General features: G+C 41.5%; 1 protein-coding gene across 9 annotated transcripts in view; it reads right to left on the bottom strand.

Annotated features, from left to right (window-relative positions):
- The window catches only part of Asph (aspartate beta-hydroxylase), a 194,237-nt gene that overhangs the window by 30,924 nt on the left and 143,604 nt on the right, over nucleotides 1–19,709 (bottom strand). For all 9 annotated transcript variants that reach the window (XM_013110944.3, XM_005066736.4, XM_013110941.3 and 6 more), the window contains 4 exons: nucleotides 16,931–17,081; nucleotides 14,777–14,913; nucleotides 8,080–8,178; nucleotides 5,328–5,417 (listed from right to left, as the gene is read on the bottom strand). In XM_013110944.3, coding sequence (XP_012966398.1) covers nucleotides 5,328–5,417; nucleotides 8,080–8,178; nucleotides 14,777–14,913; nucleotides 16,931–17,081 — 477 coding nt within the window. The remainder of the gene's footprint in view (nucleotides 1–5,327; nucleotides 5,418–8,079; nucleotides 8,179–14,776; nucleotides 14,914–16,930; nucleotides 17,082–19,709) is intronic.

Genomic DNA, 19,709 nt, shown 5'->3' with positions numbered 1-19,709 from the left:
CTAATACACATGTTCCTTGTGTGGTGGGGCCGTAGACCCACTGTGAATACAGTGAAAACCTACTTCCTTCCCCTAATGCACAGCATATCCTTCTTCAGCACCGAAGCTCCTGTGGTACTCCCAATGATGTATGACAGCCAGGGTCATAGTTCACTGCCACTGCTCAGCATCACAGACAGTATGGTGCTATATATTGCTGCCCTGGGAGGAGCTCAAAAGCCAAAATTTGAAGTACGGTTTCCATTGAATGCAGTCTGATTTCACACTCAACAAAACTGAAAAAATTATGACACATATTAATTCAGGGGCTATCTGCACTCTGAGATAATTAAATGAAGATGTTACCTGATGGGATCTGGTGAGAATTCTGTGGTCTAACTGAGCTTCTATAAGCTGTTAGGATAAGCATTTATTTTCCTTCTCAGGCTGTCACTGAAAGTTTCCGGCAATATGCTGGCCTGCCCTGTTACCTGGCAGGATGCACTCAGGCAACACTCTGGCCAGCCCAGAGTTCTGTGAGAACCGCGCAGGTGCAAAGGACCCCTTTAAAGGACTGACCCCTGCCTACTTCCGCTCTCTTTCCCTCTTACACTCTTATTCTCATCTTATCTCTGTGTGTGTGTGTGATTCTCTCTTATCTATCTCTCTGCTCTGCACGGGTTGGTTACCTCTCACCCCCCTTTCCCTCCCCATCCACCAATACGTGGGATCGTTGAGTCACGGTCTGTGTCTCCTTACTGGATAAACCTAAACATTTTAACAACAGTCACCTCCTTGGAGTCTGGATTCATAACCCACCAATTTTGGTTTCTACACATCTAAGTCAGTTTAGAATTAATTTGTTGAGTAGACACGTAACTTAAGATCCCAAAGGAGGCCATGTTTTTATTTAGCCTTCGTTTTGTAAGTTCTTCTTTCATACTTTCTTTAAGAAGTATGGATTGTGATTTAAACAATTTGAAATACATTTACTATTTACTGAATTGGAATGCTAAAATAAAAAGTAATTTCTTTTCATAGTAACTTTCTTTGATATCCTATGGTGACAGTATAGATAAAAGGAAAATATTATTCTGAGTTGGCAGTAAATAGTATGGTAGCCTATATCAGACATCAGACATTGTATTAGGAAACTTTGGCTCATAGTGTACTACATTTTCTGCAGTAAGGGACAGCACTCATGGCTTCAGGTTGTCTCTTGTAATACAACTGGCATCTAAGACTAGCTTCTTCAGGGACAGCTGGAGCAGAGTATTTGCTCCATATGGCTGGTCCAACTGAGGCCCTACCATCTGCCCCCAAGTGGGCCTTCCCCAGACTGTCTGTCCAAGTGCCCATTGTCTTTGGAGAGGAGTTTCCAGTGGCACCCTAAATAACATCTTTGCCATAGCTGCATCTGGTCTTGGGATTGCTAGTTTGAGAACCCTGGCCACTTCATATAGGCCAAGGTAGCCTTGAACTTGAAATCCTCCTGCCTTAGCTTCCTGAATGCTGAGATTATAGGCCTGTGAGATCATCATATCTGGTTAAATATATGTGCTTTGATCAATAAAAAGGAATATTTAATGTTAACTTAAACACCTTCTTTGCAAAACTCCAGATACAATAATTTAAACTCAGAAGCTATTAGTGTCTCTTTTATTTTGTTGTATAAAACGATTAGAAGTAAATAAAATCATATTTTAGCATATGAAACTACTAACTTTTGATCATGTTTCGAAATTTGCTTGCACTGTAAAAGGTGAGATCAATGATCCTCTTGTTTTCTACAACACTTCACTATTTGCCTTTTACATAAATGACCTCATCAGATCTTTCTAACAGCCCCAAACATCTCCATGTTATAAATGTTGAGACTAAGGGTTATAATGGCTCAATTCTTGGAATTAGAATACAAGTCTCAAAACAAGTTAAAAACCCTTTCTCTTTGTATCACTTTTCAAAACCATCAAAAGGAATCTTATTTAATTATCTTTCTCATTAAAATCTCAAGGAGCACACATGCTAATACTTCTTATATATTGTCCTTGAAGCACGTATAACTTGGGCCCAGAGATTTTTAAGGCCCAGAAAGCTAAAATGGCTAATTGATGTCAGAAAAAAAGAAGAAAATAGCACTCATCTTTGAAACTAATTTGATCATTATTGTTTCAACCAATTTGAATTTAGGACTTTATTTCCTAAGCTTTCTGCTGTTGAACTGAACACTATTAATTACAACATATGATTTTTTTTAAAGTCTGGTAGTTCATTAATTTTTCAGTCATCAGTAATTCATTTGATTAGGCATATGATGGGATAATGGAGAGAAAAGTAATTATAGGAAACCCAAACAGTAAATAGTGCCTCACAATGCAACCTTCAAGGTCTTAGGTTTGAGGCCATTCTGTGCTGGCTGCCTGGGCAGCTGGGTCTGATGGGAGATGTCCTTCTGTATGCTGTGAATATATTTGTCTCTTATTGGTTGATGAATAAAGCTGTTTCGGCCAATGGGCAGGCAGGATGTAGCCAGGCAGGAAATACAGATGGGGCTACCAGACTAGGAAAATTCTGGGAAGAGGAAGGAGAGAGGAGCCACCAGAGAAATACCATGTAGCTATTGGGAAGATAGGACACCAGGCATTATCTGGTAAGCCAAGACTATGTGAAGATACTTATATTAATATAAATAGGTTATAATTAAGAAAGAGCTAGCCAAATAAGAAGCCTGAGCCTCAGTCAAGCAGTTTATAAGCAGAGATGTTTTTATTTGGGACTAAATGGCTATGGAACCAGGTGGGACAGAGACTTCCATCTATATGGGCCCTTATATTTCCTCTAGGTTTGAGGCTGCCTTATGCTAGATGCCTGGGAGAGGGGGCCCTTCTAGTTCCTGTTCACACTGTTTTGCAGCCTGTTCTGATACTCACAGTATCCACTACAAATTAAACAAGGACCTTGAATTTGCACTCCTATGTCATTTCCCCTTTATCAGAAATAAAATCCTCACAATGATAGATCAGGAATTTAAAAATTGCTTCTACTGATACATTACAGAATGGACTCAACAAATTAGGCTGGATTAAAAACATATAAAAATGACAACAAAAAATTTGTAGAAATTCAGTCAAGTAAGAAACCTGTGTAAATGACCTCTACTTTTGTTCTTATTTATCAAGAGTTTTATACCACAATAAAGAATAGTAAAGTCAATAGTCAAGAGTTCCCCAGCTTTCTCCATCCATCTGGGAAATGAGCCCAGGCCTGTTTCTCAGAAGTGGCCCTAAGTAAGCGATGAAAAGAGGGAGGAGCCAAGGCTGACCCCAATTTTGATTCAGAAGTTGACAATCAAGGAACCAGAGACAGAGTGTAGGACGAAAATAGCCCAGAGGAGAGGGGAGCTTGCTGTGAGATCTCTCCATGCAGTGCCCTCACACAGGCAGTAGACTTGTGAATCTGCACTTGGAGAACGAGCCTAGATATGAAGACAAAACATAGACTGAAGTTAGGGAGCCTCTGGAGCTTTACCACTGCAGGGCCACCATGACTTGTCTTCCTGAATTTCTCATCCATACTAACAAAAACATTTATTAATGTTCATTTTCTCACCAGCCTCTGCAGCAGAGACTGTAGGCTTTCCTCTCATCTCCATCCCTTCCAGATGGGAGTGAGCTCCATGGATGAAAGCATGGGGGTTGGGGAGAGAGTGGGGGTGAGGGAAGGGGGGTAAGGGGAGTGGGGGGATGGGGATGGGGGACAGCTGCTTCCCAGCAGGTGAGCTCTGACACTCAGAAACACAGAGAGTCAACACCTAGTATTGGGCTACACTAACACAGGGCTTCTTCAGCTTGTTTCTGTTCCCTGTAAGGACAAATCCTTGTGAACTTTACAAATTCAGGAACTGTGTGCTATTCTTTGCATATTAATGGTAATTATGCTGGTAGAACAATCCCCCAGGCTTAAATACAGGGGCTTATAACAAGTGTTCAGTAGTGAATTCATTGCCCTTGAAGTAAGAACTGTTTTCATCTAAGATAGGAGATAAAGTAATTTCTTTTATCAGTCTTTGCCCTGTACCACAAAATGTTCAAAGATAAGTTAATTAGTGACGATTACATTTACAGTAGTTGAACATGACTTTTTACCCAGCATTGGATACTGTAGCAGACATTTTCTTATCCCTCTCACTCAAAGGAGGCTTCTTTTTACATCACAAGAAGGAACAAAATAACGACTACCCATCAGTGATGTCTTCTCCCATCTTCCCCTGCACTTCTAGTGTCTTCTTCTATTTTAGTCAAATGATTGGTAGGTTAAAGGGGGAAAGTACATGTGAAGAGAAATGTGGAGAGGAAATAATGTCAATCATCCAAACCTCTGCTGCTCTGAATTCATTCCTGTTTCTCGCAGGAGACTACATAGTCACAACCCGGCTTACTTCTGAGCTTTCAGTTACCCAGAGGGTCTCACATTCTTACTACGTTTAGAAATTTGAAGCTATGCTGTCCTTAAATGTCACACACATTTAAGGCAGTGGTTACAAAGAGTCACTGTCTCATTTGCATTTTCATCTTTAGTCAGCTAAGTTAGAATTCTTACATGGCATACGATTGTTTGTTGGCATGTAAGTCACAGTGGATTGCAACAAGGCTAGAAATTCATGGTACATGATTTTACGACTAATGTCATACTTAAACAAGTTGACAACTGTACTCAGGAAATAGACACTTACAAAGATAATATGTCATTTGTTTTAGTTACAACGTTTCTCTCTTCTTTCTCTCTCTCTCTCTTTCTCTCTCTCTCTCTCTCTCTCTCTCTCTCTCTCTCTCTCTCTCTCTCTCTCTCTCTCTCTCTCTCTCTCTGTGTTGCACCTGTCATTATCCTAGCTACAGATGTTCAGTTTAAATTTAATACAACAATTACACAGTTATTCATAAAGACCATGGTGCTTAGGGATTAGTCAAAGAGTTCTAAAATTAACTACTGCAGAAATTCTAAAATAAAACAAAAATTGAACTCTGTAAATATTTTTAAACAACTCTAGAGACTTCTCTATTTCTTTATTTCAAATACTTTTCCAAGGTAGCATTTACCTTTCCCTACCCATATAGATACACTCAGACGTGCACACTGGCACACACATACCAAAAGAGGTACTATTCAGATTACTTATTTGAAAGCTTGGCAAACAAACAGCAAATCCAAATCCCAAAGATCGTATTAGAATACTGCCTTAATAATTTGTGTTAAAAATGTTTGTAAAGTTCTAATTGGTTCCTAGAAAGAATAATCCCTCCCCACTCCATTATCTACTGGAGTAAAGTCACAAATGAAGTCAGTAATACCTCTTTGTTCCCGACCCTCTGCATGGCATCTCCCAAGTGGAAATAAAACCGGCCATCATCCGTACCAGGATCCCCGGATTCGATCCCTTCCTGGAAGAGGACAGTGGCGTTTGAGTCTCATTGTTTGTTTTGTGTAGATTTTCCTTACGTATGAACTACAACATCTCACATGAAAACCTAAGATTCTGAAAACTATATCCCATTATTAAAATCTGACAGTGAGGTTGGTCCACATTTTACAGTATAAAAATGAGATTATTAATCCAAACTTAACAATGCAGTTATCATTAATAGTGGCCTACTCCATAAATTAGCATGTACTTGGTATACTTGTACAGCGGGAGCAGCCATATTCCAATATTGCAGATGATTTCCCTGGCAGGGTACTTTCACATTTATTTTGCTCTCCAAGTCTGACCATATGCCACCTAGAGTCTTTTTATCCCTGAACCCAAACATTTCATTGCTCGTGTTTCAAGTGATGACAGTCAGAGTATAAGTGATATTTCTTTCTACCCTAAACAAATGTGTCACAAGTAGTTAATGAAACTTCTTACTAAATTTACAGAATTCAAGCCAACTGGAATTTTGACACATGTAATTTTAACTGAACAATTTCTATTGTGAAATGCTTTGTTATTTTTTCCCAGTTTTCATACAAGCACTGGAATTAAGATTTTGTTTTAAAATAAAGGAAGAGAAGCCGGGCATTAATCCCAGCACTCGGGAGGCAGAGGCAGACAGATCTCTGTGAGTTTGAAGCCAGCCTGGTCTACAGAGCGAGTTCTAGGACAGCCTCCAAAACAATACAGAGAAACCCTGTCTCGAAAAACCAAAAAAAAAAAAAAAAAAAAGGAAGAGAAAATACTAGAGAATAAATATGGAAATGCAAAAAAAATCTGAAATAGTTTAATAACAAGGGTTTATTTTCTGAAAATTTGCATCTTTGAGGTCTCTGCACAAAAGGCTAGTTATTTGAGGGCTGGCAAGATGGCTCAATGGGTGAAGGCTCTTGCTGCCAAGCCTGATGACCTGAGTTTCAGGGCCCACATGTTGCATGGAGAGAGCCAGTTCCTGCAAGTTGTCCTCTGTCCTCCATGTACATGATACAGATGCAATGCACCACACACTTCTGGTTATAAATAATAATAGTGTACACACACACACACACACACATTTAAAAGGTCATTCTCTTCTCTCAGAAGAAATGTTATTTGCACAATGTTGGAACTACTGACATGGAGCATCCTTGTTTGTTAAATATCTGCCCTAGCTCTTGTTTTCCCACTGACAGGGCTGGGAGAACACCATCAGGCCTTCAGAGTGAAAGGAGACGTGAGGGTACTTTAAATCACACCAACACATACCCACATGGCCCCGGAAGGAATGGAAAGGTCTGCAGTGCCTGATGATAGCCGGGACAGATGAGCATACATGCCAACTAGAGGCACCACTGCTCAGCTCCATGCCCCAAGGTTGTGGACTAAATAGGAAACTAGAAGCCTGTGTGACTACACACACTGTGGGAATTCTCTGCGGTGGTGAGAATTATTTGAAGCAGTCACAGAAATCAGCCATACTGCTACTGTAATGGGGGTTGGAAGCTCTCATCAGCTACATGTGCATACTGTAGTTCTCTGTAGCAGAGCTTACTCTTAGCTACCATACTGTTGCCATTCAAACGAAGACAAATTGAACTTACATAAACTTGTATTCTCTTCCTCAGTCACAGTGGCCACATTTTAGATGCTCAGTGGCCTCATGTGGAAGGAGGGAGTAATACACATAAGTGATGTTTCTATTACAGCAAGAATTTTATGCAGTAGTCCTGACCAAGAACAAGTGTGATTCTGGTAAACTGTCCAGGCTTCAGTTTAGTATAGTTTAAAAAAAGGAACAATGAATTTTAGGACTTTGAGACATTAGTCAAGCTTTGGCATTCAAGCTTATCTAGTTTACATGCTATGGAGGCAGCTGGAGCCCTTTGGAACAGACTTAATTAATTTGTGAAGAAGGCACTTAGCACACTGTCTATATTTTAAGAAACTGCCCATGAATTTTGTTTACTTTTTGCAATGTAAAACCTACACTAGGGAGGAATGGATGGCCAATGTATGCTGTGTAACAAATGTAAGTGTCATAATGAAATCTGTTACTTTAGATCATTGTGGATGCTAATTAAAATTAATACCACCATATAATGGCTTTAGTTCAGGAAGTTCTTCCTACAGTCTTTCCCAAACAGTGTCTGCTCATGTTGTTATTGGTGAAGTCAACAGCATCTCCTGCAGGTTCCTGTGCTTTGGTCTCCAGCATGAGGTACTGTTTTGGGAGTTTGTAGAGCCTTGCTTGAGGAGTAGGTCACCAGGGGTGAACCTTGGAGGTTACTTGGCTTCTATCTCCAACTCCACAACATAAGCAAGTCACTGTCACTCACTTCTGCCACCATGAGCTCTGTAGTGTCATTCCCACGATCACACAGAGCAACTCCCAGAAACTCAGAGACCAAATGAAACTTTTCTTAAATGGATTCTGTTGGGGATTTTGGCAACAGTGACACCAAATAAAGCACCTCATGTGGTTGGTGACTCTTGACAACATTCACTCAGGGTGTAGGTACCTACTGCCTGTGAAGCATGCACTCCCATGCTAGGAAGTCTGCAATGCATGCCAGTCAACTAAAAGCCATAACCAAAGTGGGTCTCAAAAGATTCCACGAAATGAATGGATGGAAGGAGATCATGGCAGGTACCTTTAAGTAGGGAATACTCTCAGCAATCTTGTTCTGCGCCTTCAGGATGAAGCCGTAGTGTACTTTAGCAAAGCCATCGTTTGGTGTCACATTCAGAACCTGAATTCAAAGAAAACAAAGAGCTATTGTGACAGAGAAGAAACTGTACAAGTGAATGTCAAAACAAATTCCAATTAGTTCTGCTGTACTTGGAATGGATTGTGATGTTCCAGCTTCAAACACTGTGGTAGCACTTTGTCTCACTGCTATCATTAAACAAAGCAAACTCATTGCCTCTCAACTCAAGATGCTTTCACAGCTACTGAATAAAGTTGTGAATGAGAAGGTAGTAACTGCTGGAGTATGGCTTTAGCCCTGCAATCAGAAAAGTGCCTGTCAATTGATAAGACTTCAAAGTTTTTCAGTGATTAGAGAAAATCAGTCTGAATTTTTGTGCTAAAAGCAAACTCTGGAGGGTTATTACACATTGCTTTATATACATGCCTCAACATATTAGGACCCACTCATTCACTAAAACATGAAAGAATCTTGAGTAAAGTGCTAGAGATGTGGGGTGATCATAAAGGCAACTATAGTGGTATCATGGGGCATTTCCTTGACCATGGAAATGACATCTGCTGTGGTGTGATCCCATATCCCCACCGAGGGCTCAGCACTACTCCCAAGGCTGACCTGCACCAACAGTAAAACCATACTGAATGACGAAGATGTAGCTGACAGCTGTAACCTAACAACTGCCTGTATTTTTCATAGGCGTGTGAGTGAAAAATCCCTGAGGAACTGTTACAGGCTTAACATACCAGCAGATTTGAATTGAGCCCTGTAGGCCTTGAACAGCAACACTGAACAGAGTTTTAAATTCTGGGAACCTGTGTGTTAGCCTGGTGAGGCGCCAATTGAACTCTTTGATTCTATGCTGAGGCTGCATCCAGAATGGCTGAGCAACTGAGTGTACAACCTGTGCCCTGCTTGTGCAGCCTTTTGGAGGTGGGAGATTATTTTGAAATAACAAGCTAAAAAATTACGAATGAAGATAAATTCTTGGGAGTGCAATGAGTACTGAATATAAAGTTAGTGAAAAGAAAATCCAACAGTCTGTGATAAAACCCAGGTGGATATTTCAAACAAGGCATCCCATTGTTCATCACTACATGCATTTATTATGACTTGAAGATAAATTATACAAAATGCCTCTAAATTAAATATTAACAGTGAGAAATCAACACAGCAGCATTCAATTTGTGAATGTGCGTAGGAAATGAGTTTCTTGAACAAAAAGGAAGATGAAGAAGATCTGAGTGGTACTTGTGGGGAGATGATGCCTGAGTACCTCTCTTCTCTATCTCCGAGACAGTTAGAATGAGTGAAGTCACAGCTACCACGGGAACTTGACAGAGGAAGAGCAAGGTATCTAGCAAGGGGCCACGCCATGCCTGTACTGGGCTCACTGCAAACAGTCTATATTCCAGTTATTTTGGCTCACACTGGCTGCAGACCCTCATTCATTCCCACTTCCGGCCACCATGACCTTTAGACATATTTAGAACCGTAAAGCTCGACACTTTCTTTACCCACTACCACACTGGATCGAATCTCCTCTCTCTTTTGCTCCTACCTACAGGATCCTCTGAGCTACTGACACTCGGCACCCCTGCTGTTCATTCTCCACGTAGGACCCCAAGGGAAACCACTGAAATCTAAGGTCACACCTGACCCTTCCGTAGGTTCACTTACTCAGCATGAAAGGCCACATCCAAGGAACCGCTTCTACAGCCTCCACCTGTCTCTCTCTGCTCTTGCCTCTTCCAGTTGCTCTTCTGAGACACACTGGACTCCTTGTGGTTCATAGCAAGCCAAACGCACCCTTGCCACCAAATAATTTGTTCTCAAATACCCCTTAGGCTAAAAAACTCCCCACCAGGGTGTCTAAGTGGGTCATCCCTTTACTTGTGTGAGAATTCCCTTGGTCAAAGGTCACTACACTATTCCAGTATATTCTACTCCTGGCCATCTCTTAACTAGGAAAGACACCCCACTCCCAGCCATCCCAGTTCTTTATCCAGTTCCAAAGGGAAAGAGGCCATTGTGATGGGGCAGCAGGACAACATCAGAGAAAGCATGTTGGCAGGAAGCTTATCATGTGCACATGGGGAGCAGAAAGGAAACAGAAAGTGAGACAAGGCTGGAAACACACAAAGCCAAAATACTTGAGCTTCTAGGGGCATTTCTCGTTCAGACCACCATACCCAACCTGTTCCTTAAGTGGCTTTTGTCAGGATATTTTCACAGCAAAAGAAAAGTCACTAATACACTGGGAGTCTCTAAAATGCCTGTAGTAACTCCAGCTCTGAGGAATCCAATGCCCTCTTCTGGCCTACACACACACACATACACATACACAAATTCAAACATACACAAACACACGTGTACACACACACACTCACACAAACACATGTGTACAAACACACATGTACACACACACTCTCAAACACACCACACAAACGCATGGGCACACACACACACACACACACACACACACACACGGGGAAGGGAAGGGGGATGCTGTGAAACTAAACAAGACAATAGGCAAAGAAACTGGAGAAGAGTACAGGGGTCACATTGAATCTTAAAACATTCTGTTTAGGGACATGAAGAATAATCCCCCAGGGAAAAGAAATGACAAACACTCCTGCTCTGAAACACACTTCCTGGGAATGAAGCCCACATCTCTCTGCTCATTTGCAGGTGAACAGTCAGGCATCCTATCTGGCACATACAGACCAGGAGGATGGGCAGGGCTCATGCCCCACAGGGGCTGACAGTGTTGTCTCCATCTTGCTTTACATTTAGACACCATGATTTTGTACTTTGTAGATGGATGTGCAGTGAATTTACAGGTTTAATAAACTCATAGACAAAGACACAGGTGGGTTTACAAGAAATCCATACTGAGTAAAACGACACTAGATAGTCTTTGTATGTATTATCTGTATTAATCTCATCTCATCTCTCTATCTATCAATCAATCTATCTATTATCTATCCATCTATCTATCTATCTATCTATCTATCATCTATTTACATTTTTACCCACAGTAAATCTTATTGCAAGGAACATTTCAAAACTTTACAAACACTATCTATTTTCCTTTATCCAAGACTTCATTTTCTACAGTCAATTATGACCCCAAAATATTAAACAGAAAGCTCCAGAAAAAAATGCATGTTCTAAATTGTGTGTCACTGTGAGTTACACGAGAAAATGTTAAATTATGCTCTTTCTTCCATATTGTATATACTACCTGACTGTTACTCACTATTTCTGTCCATCAGCAAACTGACTACTACAGTATCACAGAGCTTCTGGTCCAGTATCCTCATCTCCCTTAGCAATGGCTCAAAGCCCCACTGTAGTATAACATGCATGAAGTGTAAGTGCTATCTTCATATTTAGGCATCCACTCTGGGATGGATACTTATAATGCATTCATCATGGATGCATTTATATCCAGGGGTATTACTAAACCATGAGTAGCACTTCACGGTGATGATACTGAAATAGCAATATTTTAGTGAGAGTGAAAAGGATTTTTGTCAGTTCAGCAAAATTTGGGAAGCATTCTAAATATTTCATTTGTGCTTGAAGTTTCATTTGGAGGGCATGTACTTCTTATAAAGTATATACTATATATACAGATAATATGTACTGTATATATAGATAATATGTATTGTATATATACCTAATATGCACTGTATATACAGATAATATGTACTGCATATATACATAGTATACACTGTATATGTAGATATCATGCACTGCATATATACAAAATATGCACGGTATATATAGATAACATGTGCTGTATGTATACATAAAATGCACTGTATATATAGATAATATGTACTGTATATAGATAAATGTGCTGTATATATATAGATAATATATACTATATGTATAAATGTGTTGTATATATAGATAAATGTATTTTAATGTATTTTATATAGATAATATGTACTGTATATACAGAGAAATAATATGTATTGTATATATATAGATATAGATATATGTATTATATATAAATAGATAACATGCTCTGTATATATATAGATAATATGTATTATATAGATAATATGCACTGTATATATAGATAATACGCACTGTATATATAGATAATATGTATTGCATATATAGATAATATGTGCCATATATAGACAATATGCACTGTATATATATATATAATATACTGCAAATATAGATGATACTCAAATCTATAAACAACTCTAGAAATCTAACTGAACTCTTTGGCCTGGGAGGGCACACAGTGAAAGACGCTTGAAGAACTCTGTTGTGAGAAGCACAACAGAATTGGAGCTGAGAGCTGTGATCAGGTGGTGCTTGGGGTAGAGGAAGGTCAAACAAAGGCAGCAATCCTGCAAAAGAATCTGGGTTAGCAGTGTCTGGGGGGATGCACTGGGAAGGTGAACATGACAAGTGGTTTCTTGACCCCAGACTGGAAACTCCACGGCTTCAATAAGCTCAGGCCCTGAGCTGAGGTGTGTGCATTTAGTAAATGCGGGCTGGTTGAGGACAGAGGTCCACAGAGTGTAGGGGGGCAGCAAAGAACTTGGAATGATGCCGGGTTGGGATTCCAAGTTGGTGGCAGTGTCATTGCCTCGGAAAGGAGACATGGGAGGGGCTCCAAAAGCTACAGATATGAGCAGCTTCTACCAAACCTCTGTAAAGCTAGTCTCTGTGCTGAAAAGATACCAGAGCAAAATCTAAAAATAGGATCTTACAATGATTTTCATAAATGAACTAAAAGATCAATGTGAAGTGCAACCCTTGTATCACTTTCTGAAATGAACTTGGGAAAAGAGATAAATACACCAGGCCAAACTTTAGGGAAGGAGTATCCATTAGCCACAGCTCATTAGAACTTAGAAGTAAGAGGAAGAATAAAAAGGAGAAACCCACATCACTTACAATGTATTAATGCTCTTTTAAAAGAAAGCCAATCAGTCGTGTGAGATGGCCATATTTGGGACTTTGTGCTTCCTAGTATACTCAGCCAGGAAAGACTGTGGTCTCAGGTGCATAGACAAAGTAATTTTACTTTTCAAGGTCAAGGAAAATGTTTCACATTTCTGAGACTTAGCATCAGGTCGAAGGGCTGAGTGCATCCAGGGAAGAATTTTACAGGTGAGAGGGGAGAAACACAGTCAGATGCTCGTCAGTATGCACACTTGCTGTGACCTGGAGTGTGCATGGCACCCAGGTGGTACATCACTGAGGATACTGGAAGGAAAGAAAAGAGAGAGATGGGAAGCAAGAAGAGTTTTGCAAGGAGAAGAAAGAAGGAGGGAGTGTAGGAAGGCGGGGACACAAAAGTAGGAAGGACAACTGTATTCCCATTGTTGTGTCTCTGATGATTTGTTAGCTTTTACATTCACATGGTCCTGAATCACTGACACACATGGTGTTTCTTTTAACCTATCTCTGCAGGATGGGGACACCTGGTATATTAGCAGAAACCATGTCCCACATGGAATTATCTTATGGCCTGGTGCAGGTCCTCTCTAGATGGCACACGTTTGCAATGCTGTAGCCTCAGTCCACTTGTGCAGGTATTATTGATGCCATAAAAGGCCAAGGCCAAAGTTCTGCTCTCTCAAAAACAATAAAAATGATAGCAAGGGTAGAAAGACAATAGCTTCAAAATTCATTGATTTTCAACTAAGGACCAAGAGCAATAGAGGCACGCACCACTTCATGAGTGGACCCCACCTCTGAACCGAGGGTGAGACTGTTGCTGTTGACAGCATTATCGATACAGAAGAGCCCCTCCTACCACACAGCTAGTTCACTGTAGTAGCATTTCCTGTAAAGGAAGCAGCCTGGAGACCATTGATCCTGAGGCCTAAGTTAAAGAATAACAAACTCCCATATCCATCTCTGTTTTACAGAGGTTAGCTTTGTCCTGCTTCAAAGTGCATTTGACATCCTGTTTGCTTTGTGCTGAATAAATCCCCTCATTGCCTGAAGGAGCCAGTTTCTATAGTTGCTTGAGACTTAGACGATGGGAAGATCAATGCCCTTTTGAAAACAGTAGCATCTACTACTTTTGTCTGAGAGGCTTATACTACAAAACTTGAAAAGATTAAATTTTTACATTTATTAACTTCATTATTAACTTCCTTCCTGTTCCTATCATGAAGAAAACCCTTAAAAAAGTTTTCTATAGACTGATTAAAATATTTAAGCATTACAATAACAGTTAACTAAAATTTAAACTGCTCCAATCAAGATACAAGGGTGAATATTGTCAATGTATATGTATACTTGAATAGTCTTTATGGGACCTATCACTCTGTATAGTAGAGACATGCCAATAAAGAAAAACAATAATGAAAGACAAGAAAAATTGGATATGGTAGCAGTTACAAGGCTGACACAGGAGGATTGCCATGGGTTTGAGGCTAGCCTGTGTGAGATGTGACACTCAGGGTTCAGGAGAGGGTGGGGAGAAAAAGAGAAATGGGAAAACCAAGCACAGAGTATCTCACACATAACAACTTACATGCTATTTCATTCAAGACAAAGAGAACAAGACACAGTGCATATCACATATAATTTCCCATCAGCACTTGAACTTATGATACAACATAATCAGTATGGCCCACAGACGACCAGTGCTTACCTCTTCATAAACCTTCTTGGCACTGTCATTGTCTCCCATCAAGAGATAACCTACGCCAAGGTCGTTTTTTAATGTAGTATCACCAGGAAACAGCTGAACTAGCCTCTGGAGAGTAAGTAGGGAACCTCTCATGTGACCTGATGTTGGAAAAATGATGAATAGGAAAAAAAATATTATGTGAGCCTTCGTAGTGAGAATACAAAGTACGAGAGTAGACTTAACAGAGCCTGAAAAACACCTTACATCAGACCTCATCTATGAATGGATTCTCAAGTTGAGTAGCATAGTTATAATGCTATACGTAACTGCTACATGTAGATACTAAATACAGCATCAATCATAAATCGTAAAGACAGGCTTATTTTCTGAGTCAATCCACACTTACATTTTTATCTAAAATTCCTTCTTCAGGAAATGTCAGCTTTCTAATTCTTGAGGAAAATGCCCTGCTGAATCATTGTGGTTTATTAGTTTAACATTTTTAGATGGACAGTAGATAGCGCAAAGTCTGACTCGGGGCTGAGCAGTCGGTACAAACTGAAATGGGCACTGAGGGCCATGGAGCAGGGCTTCACTGCGAGTGCCTTCTCTAACACAAGTCACCGTCTCTCAGTGCTGAACTAGCTATAGTGCAGAGGAGGCATCTTCTGGTGCTATGGGAGCCTCTGGTGGAGGACAGGCTATGGTACACTCCTTGGCTCAGGAACCCCCAGCTGCAGTTCACTTGGAGGCTTTCAGAGGGAAACAGTCTGGGCCACTGTCATTGCTCTTTGTCACAACACAAACTGCAAATGAAAAGAAAGTGCCAGGGAAGACTAGCACTTACAGGGATTAGCTGCCTGCAAAAGAATATTAGTCAGGAGGCAGCCGCGGGTTCAGTCAGGGATGCAGCTGTGCAGGTAACAGAATCTCGGGCAGAAAAGCCTGCCCACTCACTGCCTGGTCTGACCCCATTGCTGGTCAGCACTATTCCAATCAGATCTCCAGGGTGGTTTGTCCAAGCCTCTGTTTCAAATCCGTTTCTTTTCTGTACACTTCGGTCTCCCTGCCTGCCCACCCAGGCTCAAGCTTTCCTTCAGCCTTGGAATTTCTCCTGGTAATGACAGCAGTGCAGGTCAAAGCACCCCCTGCAGACACCTTCTGCCTGTCCCTTCCACTCTGCACATGTCTCCTGTTCTACTGTGAGGCAACTTCACCTCCCTGCCTCAGAGCCTCCTCATGTGACCCTGCCTCATGTGACCCTGCCTCATGTGACCCTGCCTCATGTCACCCTGCCTCATGTCACCCTGCCTCATGTCACCCTGCCCCATTCTTACTTCAGCAGAAGAGACCACACTAGACACTGAAGAATTTCTGTAAGAAGTCAGACATCTTCACAAGCGACCTTGCACTAGGACTGGGAGACAAGAGAATCTCTTGGTATTAAAAAAATAACGGAAGAAATTCATACTTCTAAACTGAATCATACATGTTTATGTGCATGTGTGTGAATGGAAATAGAGGCCAGAGCACAAGCTTGGGTGTCTTTCCTCAGGGGCTGCTAGTCTTGTATCTTGGTTTGAGAAAAACCCAGTCACTGGCAAACTGGCCAGCCTCGAAAGAACAAAGACCTGAGCGGGTTGCCCAGAATCCAAGCAAAAAGGCCACACATGGTGGTGCAGGCTTGTAATCCCTGTGCTTGGGAGGCAGAAACAGGCATATCCTTGGGACAAGCATGCTAGCCAGTCCAGGATTTGTGAAAAGCTCTAGGCCAGTGAAGACCCTGTCTTAAAAAAATAAGGAGGAATGAACCTAGGTTTTCCTCTGGTCTGGTCATTCACAGACATTTGCTTCTGTATGCACACATGCCCATGTGTGCGCGTGCGCGCGTGCACACACACACACACACACACACACACACACACACTCATGCACCTCCCCCCCACACACACATGTATATGCACACAATTACTGAGGTTAGGATTACTTAAATGTAGAAAAGGTCTGTTTAAGGCCGACGAGTTATCAGAAGCTAGTTGTAAAGCCAAGCTTCTTCCTAGACACCTTGACTTTGAGAAGGTACCACATTCCTGCCACCTTGACTTTGAGGAGGTACCCCGTTCCTGCCACCTTGATTTTGAGGAGGTACCACGTTCCTGCCACTCTGCTTCTCACCTAGAAACTGCTGCCTTTCTGACCGTCGCTTCAAGCTCAGCTTCACTAGGTCTGTGGTGGCATCTGGCAGGCTGGCTGCCTCCTGGTAGGTCTCGATGGCCCTGCGCAGAACCTCGTTGCTCCTCCTCTTCTCTGCCAAGTCGTCTTCACACTAGAGGACATCCCCAGACACATCAATGTCCCATGACCTCTTTGCTTGCCATTTCCCCCAGAGATTCACTTTTAGACATGCTTTTTAGAGAGAAAAATTGGCCTTTAGCAAATGATACAAACAAAAGAAAGCAGGGCAATGGCTATTTAAGTAACAAGAGGAAAAGGTTGCTGCTAAGGCACAGATGAGGAAAACTATAAGATCAAGACGAAACTTCCTAGGGCTGGTGTGGATGGACATCATAATACATGAGAACATGATACACACAGTCTATTCTTTCATCTGTGCGCTCAGTGACTCATCCATTTCATCCATTCATTCACTTAACAGCTCTTTTCTGCTCTACGTAAACAAATAAGGGCGAGCTCTTTTCTCATTTTGCTTCCATTTAGGAAAGAACAAAATGGCAAATACAAGCAAAGGTGCTATGCATTGAAACAGTGGGTTGAAGCATGATGAATGTGGAATGGGAAAATTACTGGTTTAATCCGGATAGTCGGGAGAGTGTAAAGGAGGGGACAGACTGTGAGGCTCAGGGGAAAGATTTCTAAAGCAGAGACAGGGCTGTGGCTTTGTAACATATTGGCGGACAAAGGAAAGGCTGGAAGAGTAGATGGGAGGAGGGAGGTGACAGTGGCGTCAGGTGATTCAGGGCCTGGAAAGCTAGTGAGGCTTCTGAACTATTCTGTGAGGAGAAAGATGTGGATTTTCCACACGATATAGTGCATTGAAGGAATCCAAGGAGTTGTGCTAACCACAGCACTGGGTACAGGCTGAGGGAAGAGTAGAAGTGGGGAGGCCAGGCAGGAGGCCAGGCATGGAATGGCAGTTTCCTGCACTGAGGCAGCGGTGATGAGTAGCAGGAAGAGATGGGATTGGGGATTCATCCTGAAGGTCAGGGCCAAGATACCTACAGATGCAGTGAATGTAATATAAGAGACAGAAAGAAAGAGTGAGTTCAGGACTTGGTGTGAGTGGCCACTTGGTTGAACTGTCATCCCCTGAGAACGGGAAGGCAGGACACTTGTGGGTCTTGGGGAAACATGGAGTCATGAATTCAGTTTTGGACACAGTAAGAGAAACATCAAGTGGAGATAAACACTCAGAAGGTCCATTTATGGATGTGGAGTTCAGGAAGAGCCTGGTGCTAAGACACATACATAGGAGGTATCAAGGATGGATGTGGTGTTTAAATTTGGCAAGCTAGGAGACTCCTGAGTGTAGATGCAGAAGAGTTTCAAGAAATAAATCCTAAATTCATCCAATGTTTCAAGATCATTAGAGGTTGGGGAGACACAGAAAGATGAGCAAAGGGGGTAAAGAATGAGTTACATAGGAAGAATACAACACAGCAATGCCCCAGAGCCCAAGTAGAATACAAAGGTTTTAAGAGGAAGAGAAGAAGTATGCTCCTAGTAGCCACCAAGATGGCCAAGAGGAGAATTTCAAAGAGAATGTAATGGACTTGTGGAGCCTCGTGAGCCCTGGCATCATTGTTTCCATGGATTTGCTGAAGACATACATCAGAATGGAGCTGTGTCAAGAGAACATAAGAGGCATGGAGGAGACAACTCCTTCAGGAGGCTAGCTGTAACAGGAATCAGAAAATGTGTCTACAGATAAAGGGAGGTGAGAGCCCAGGGAGAAGTCTTCATGATGAGATAACACATCATGTTTCTCAGTAGATACAAAAGACCCAGCAGAAAGGGAAAAAAATCTGATGACAAGAGAGGACACAAACACATGGCAGCCTTCTGGTAGGTGAGAGGAAGGGGACAGGACAGTTCATAGCTGCCAATGGATGGATACAAGGTATCAGTACAGTTGTCTAAGAGGGGAAAGTCTCTGGACACTTTTATCTTCCTAGCAAAATACCCAAGATCCACAACTTCAGATGGAGAATTGGGAATGAAATACCAGAGGCAGGAAAAATAGCGGGGAGTGAGTGAGATGGACCTCAATAGCTCATCAGATTTTATAGACTTTCATTTAAAGATCAGCATTCAAGAAAAATTATAGCAGTTTGATGCTGAAAGCAGGATATAATTTTTAAAATCAGAACATGTGAATATGATTACTATTTAACACTAACTGTGTGCTGGATTAATATGTAAAGTCTAAGGACTTGGTAAGAAAATCCTTGTATCTCCCCCCTCAGATGGAAAGTCATTTGTAAGAACCAACGCCAACTGATAGACATCTGTGAGAATGTTCTTTTCAGAAAACAGCACATCAACACATTGACTAGGCTTGAGGACTCAAATGGAAGCTGTGGATAGAAATGGATTCATAAGGGACCAAAATTGTGTTGGGAAAGGCATTGCTAAGATTAGCAATAGCAATTCAACCCTGTTTGATGGAAATACATCACACCATTCAGCTAACTTTTCAAATCTGCAGTGGGCTCACCCAGCAGATTCAGTGCCCAGGACAGGAAGTTCTATATCAGTAATACATCCTGGTCACACATTCTTCCACTGACTATTAGTAGCCTGCTTTTCTGCTTAACAATCAGCTTATTGTGAGTTTGGATGTAGTGAGTTAACGTCCAAGACCACGAGCAGAAACAATGTCCCTGGGCACCAAGTGAACCCTGTCTACCTGGAGTCTGCAGAGTCACCCAACAGG

Source organism: Mesocricetus auratus, unplaced genomic scaffold, assembly GCF_017639785.1.
Source record: "Mesocricetus auratus isolate SY011 unplaced genomic scaffold, BCM_Maur_2.0 Super-Scaffold_6730, whole genome shotgun sequence".
NCBI classification, from domain to species: domain Eukaryota; kingdom Metazoa; phylum Chordata; class Mammalia; order Rodentia; family Cricetidae; genus Mesocricetus; species Mesocricetus auratus.
The sequence above is the reverse complement of the archived record's forward strand: the minus strand, read 5'-3'. Positions and strand labels throughout refer to the sequence as shown.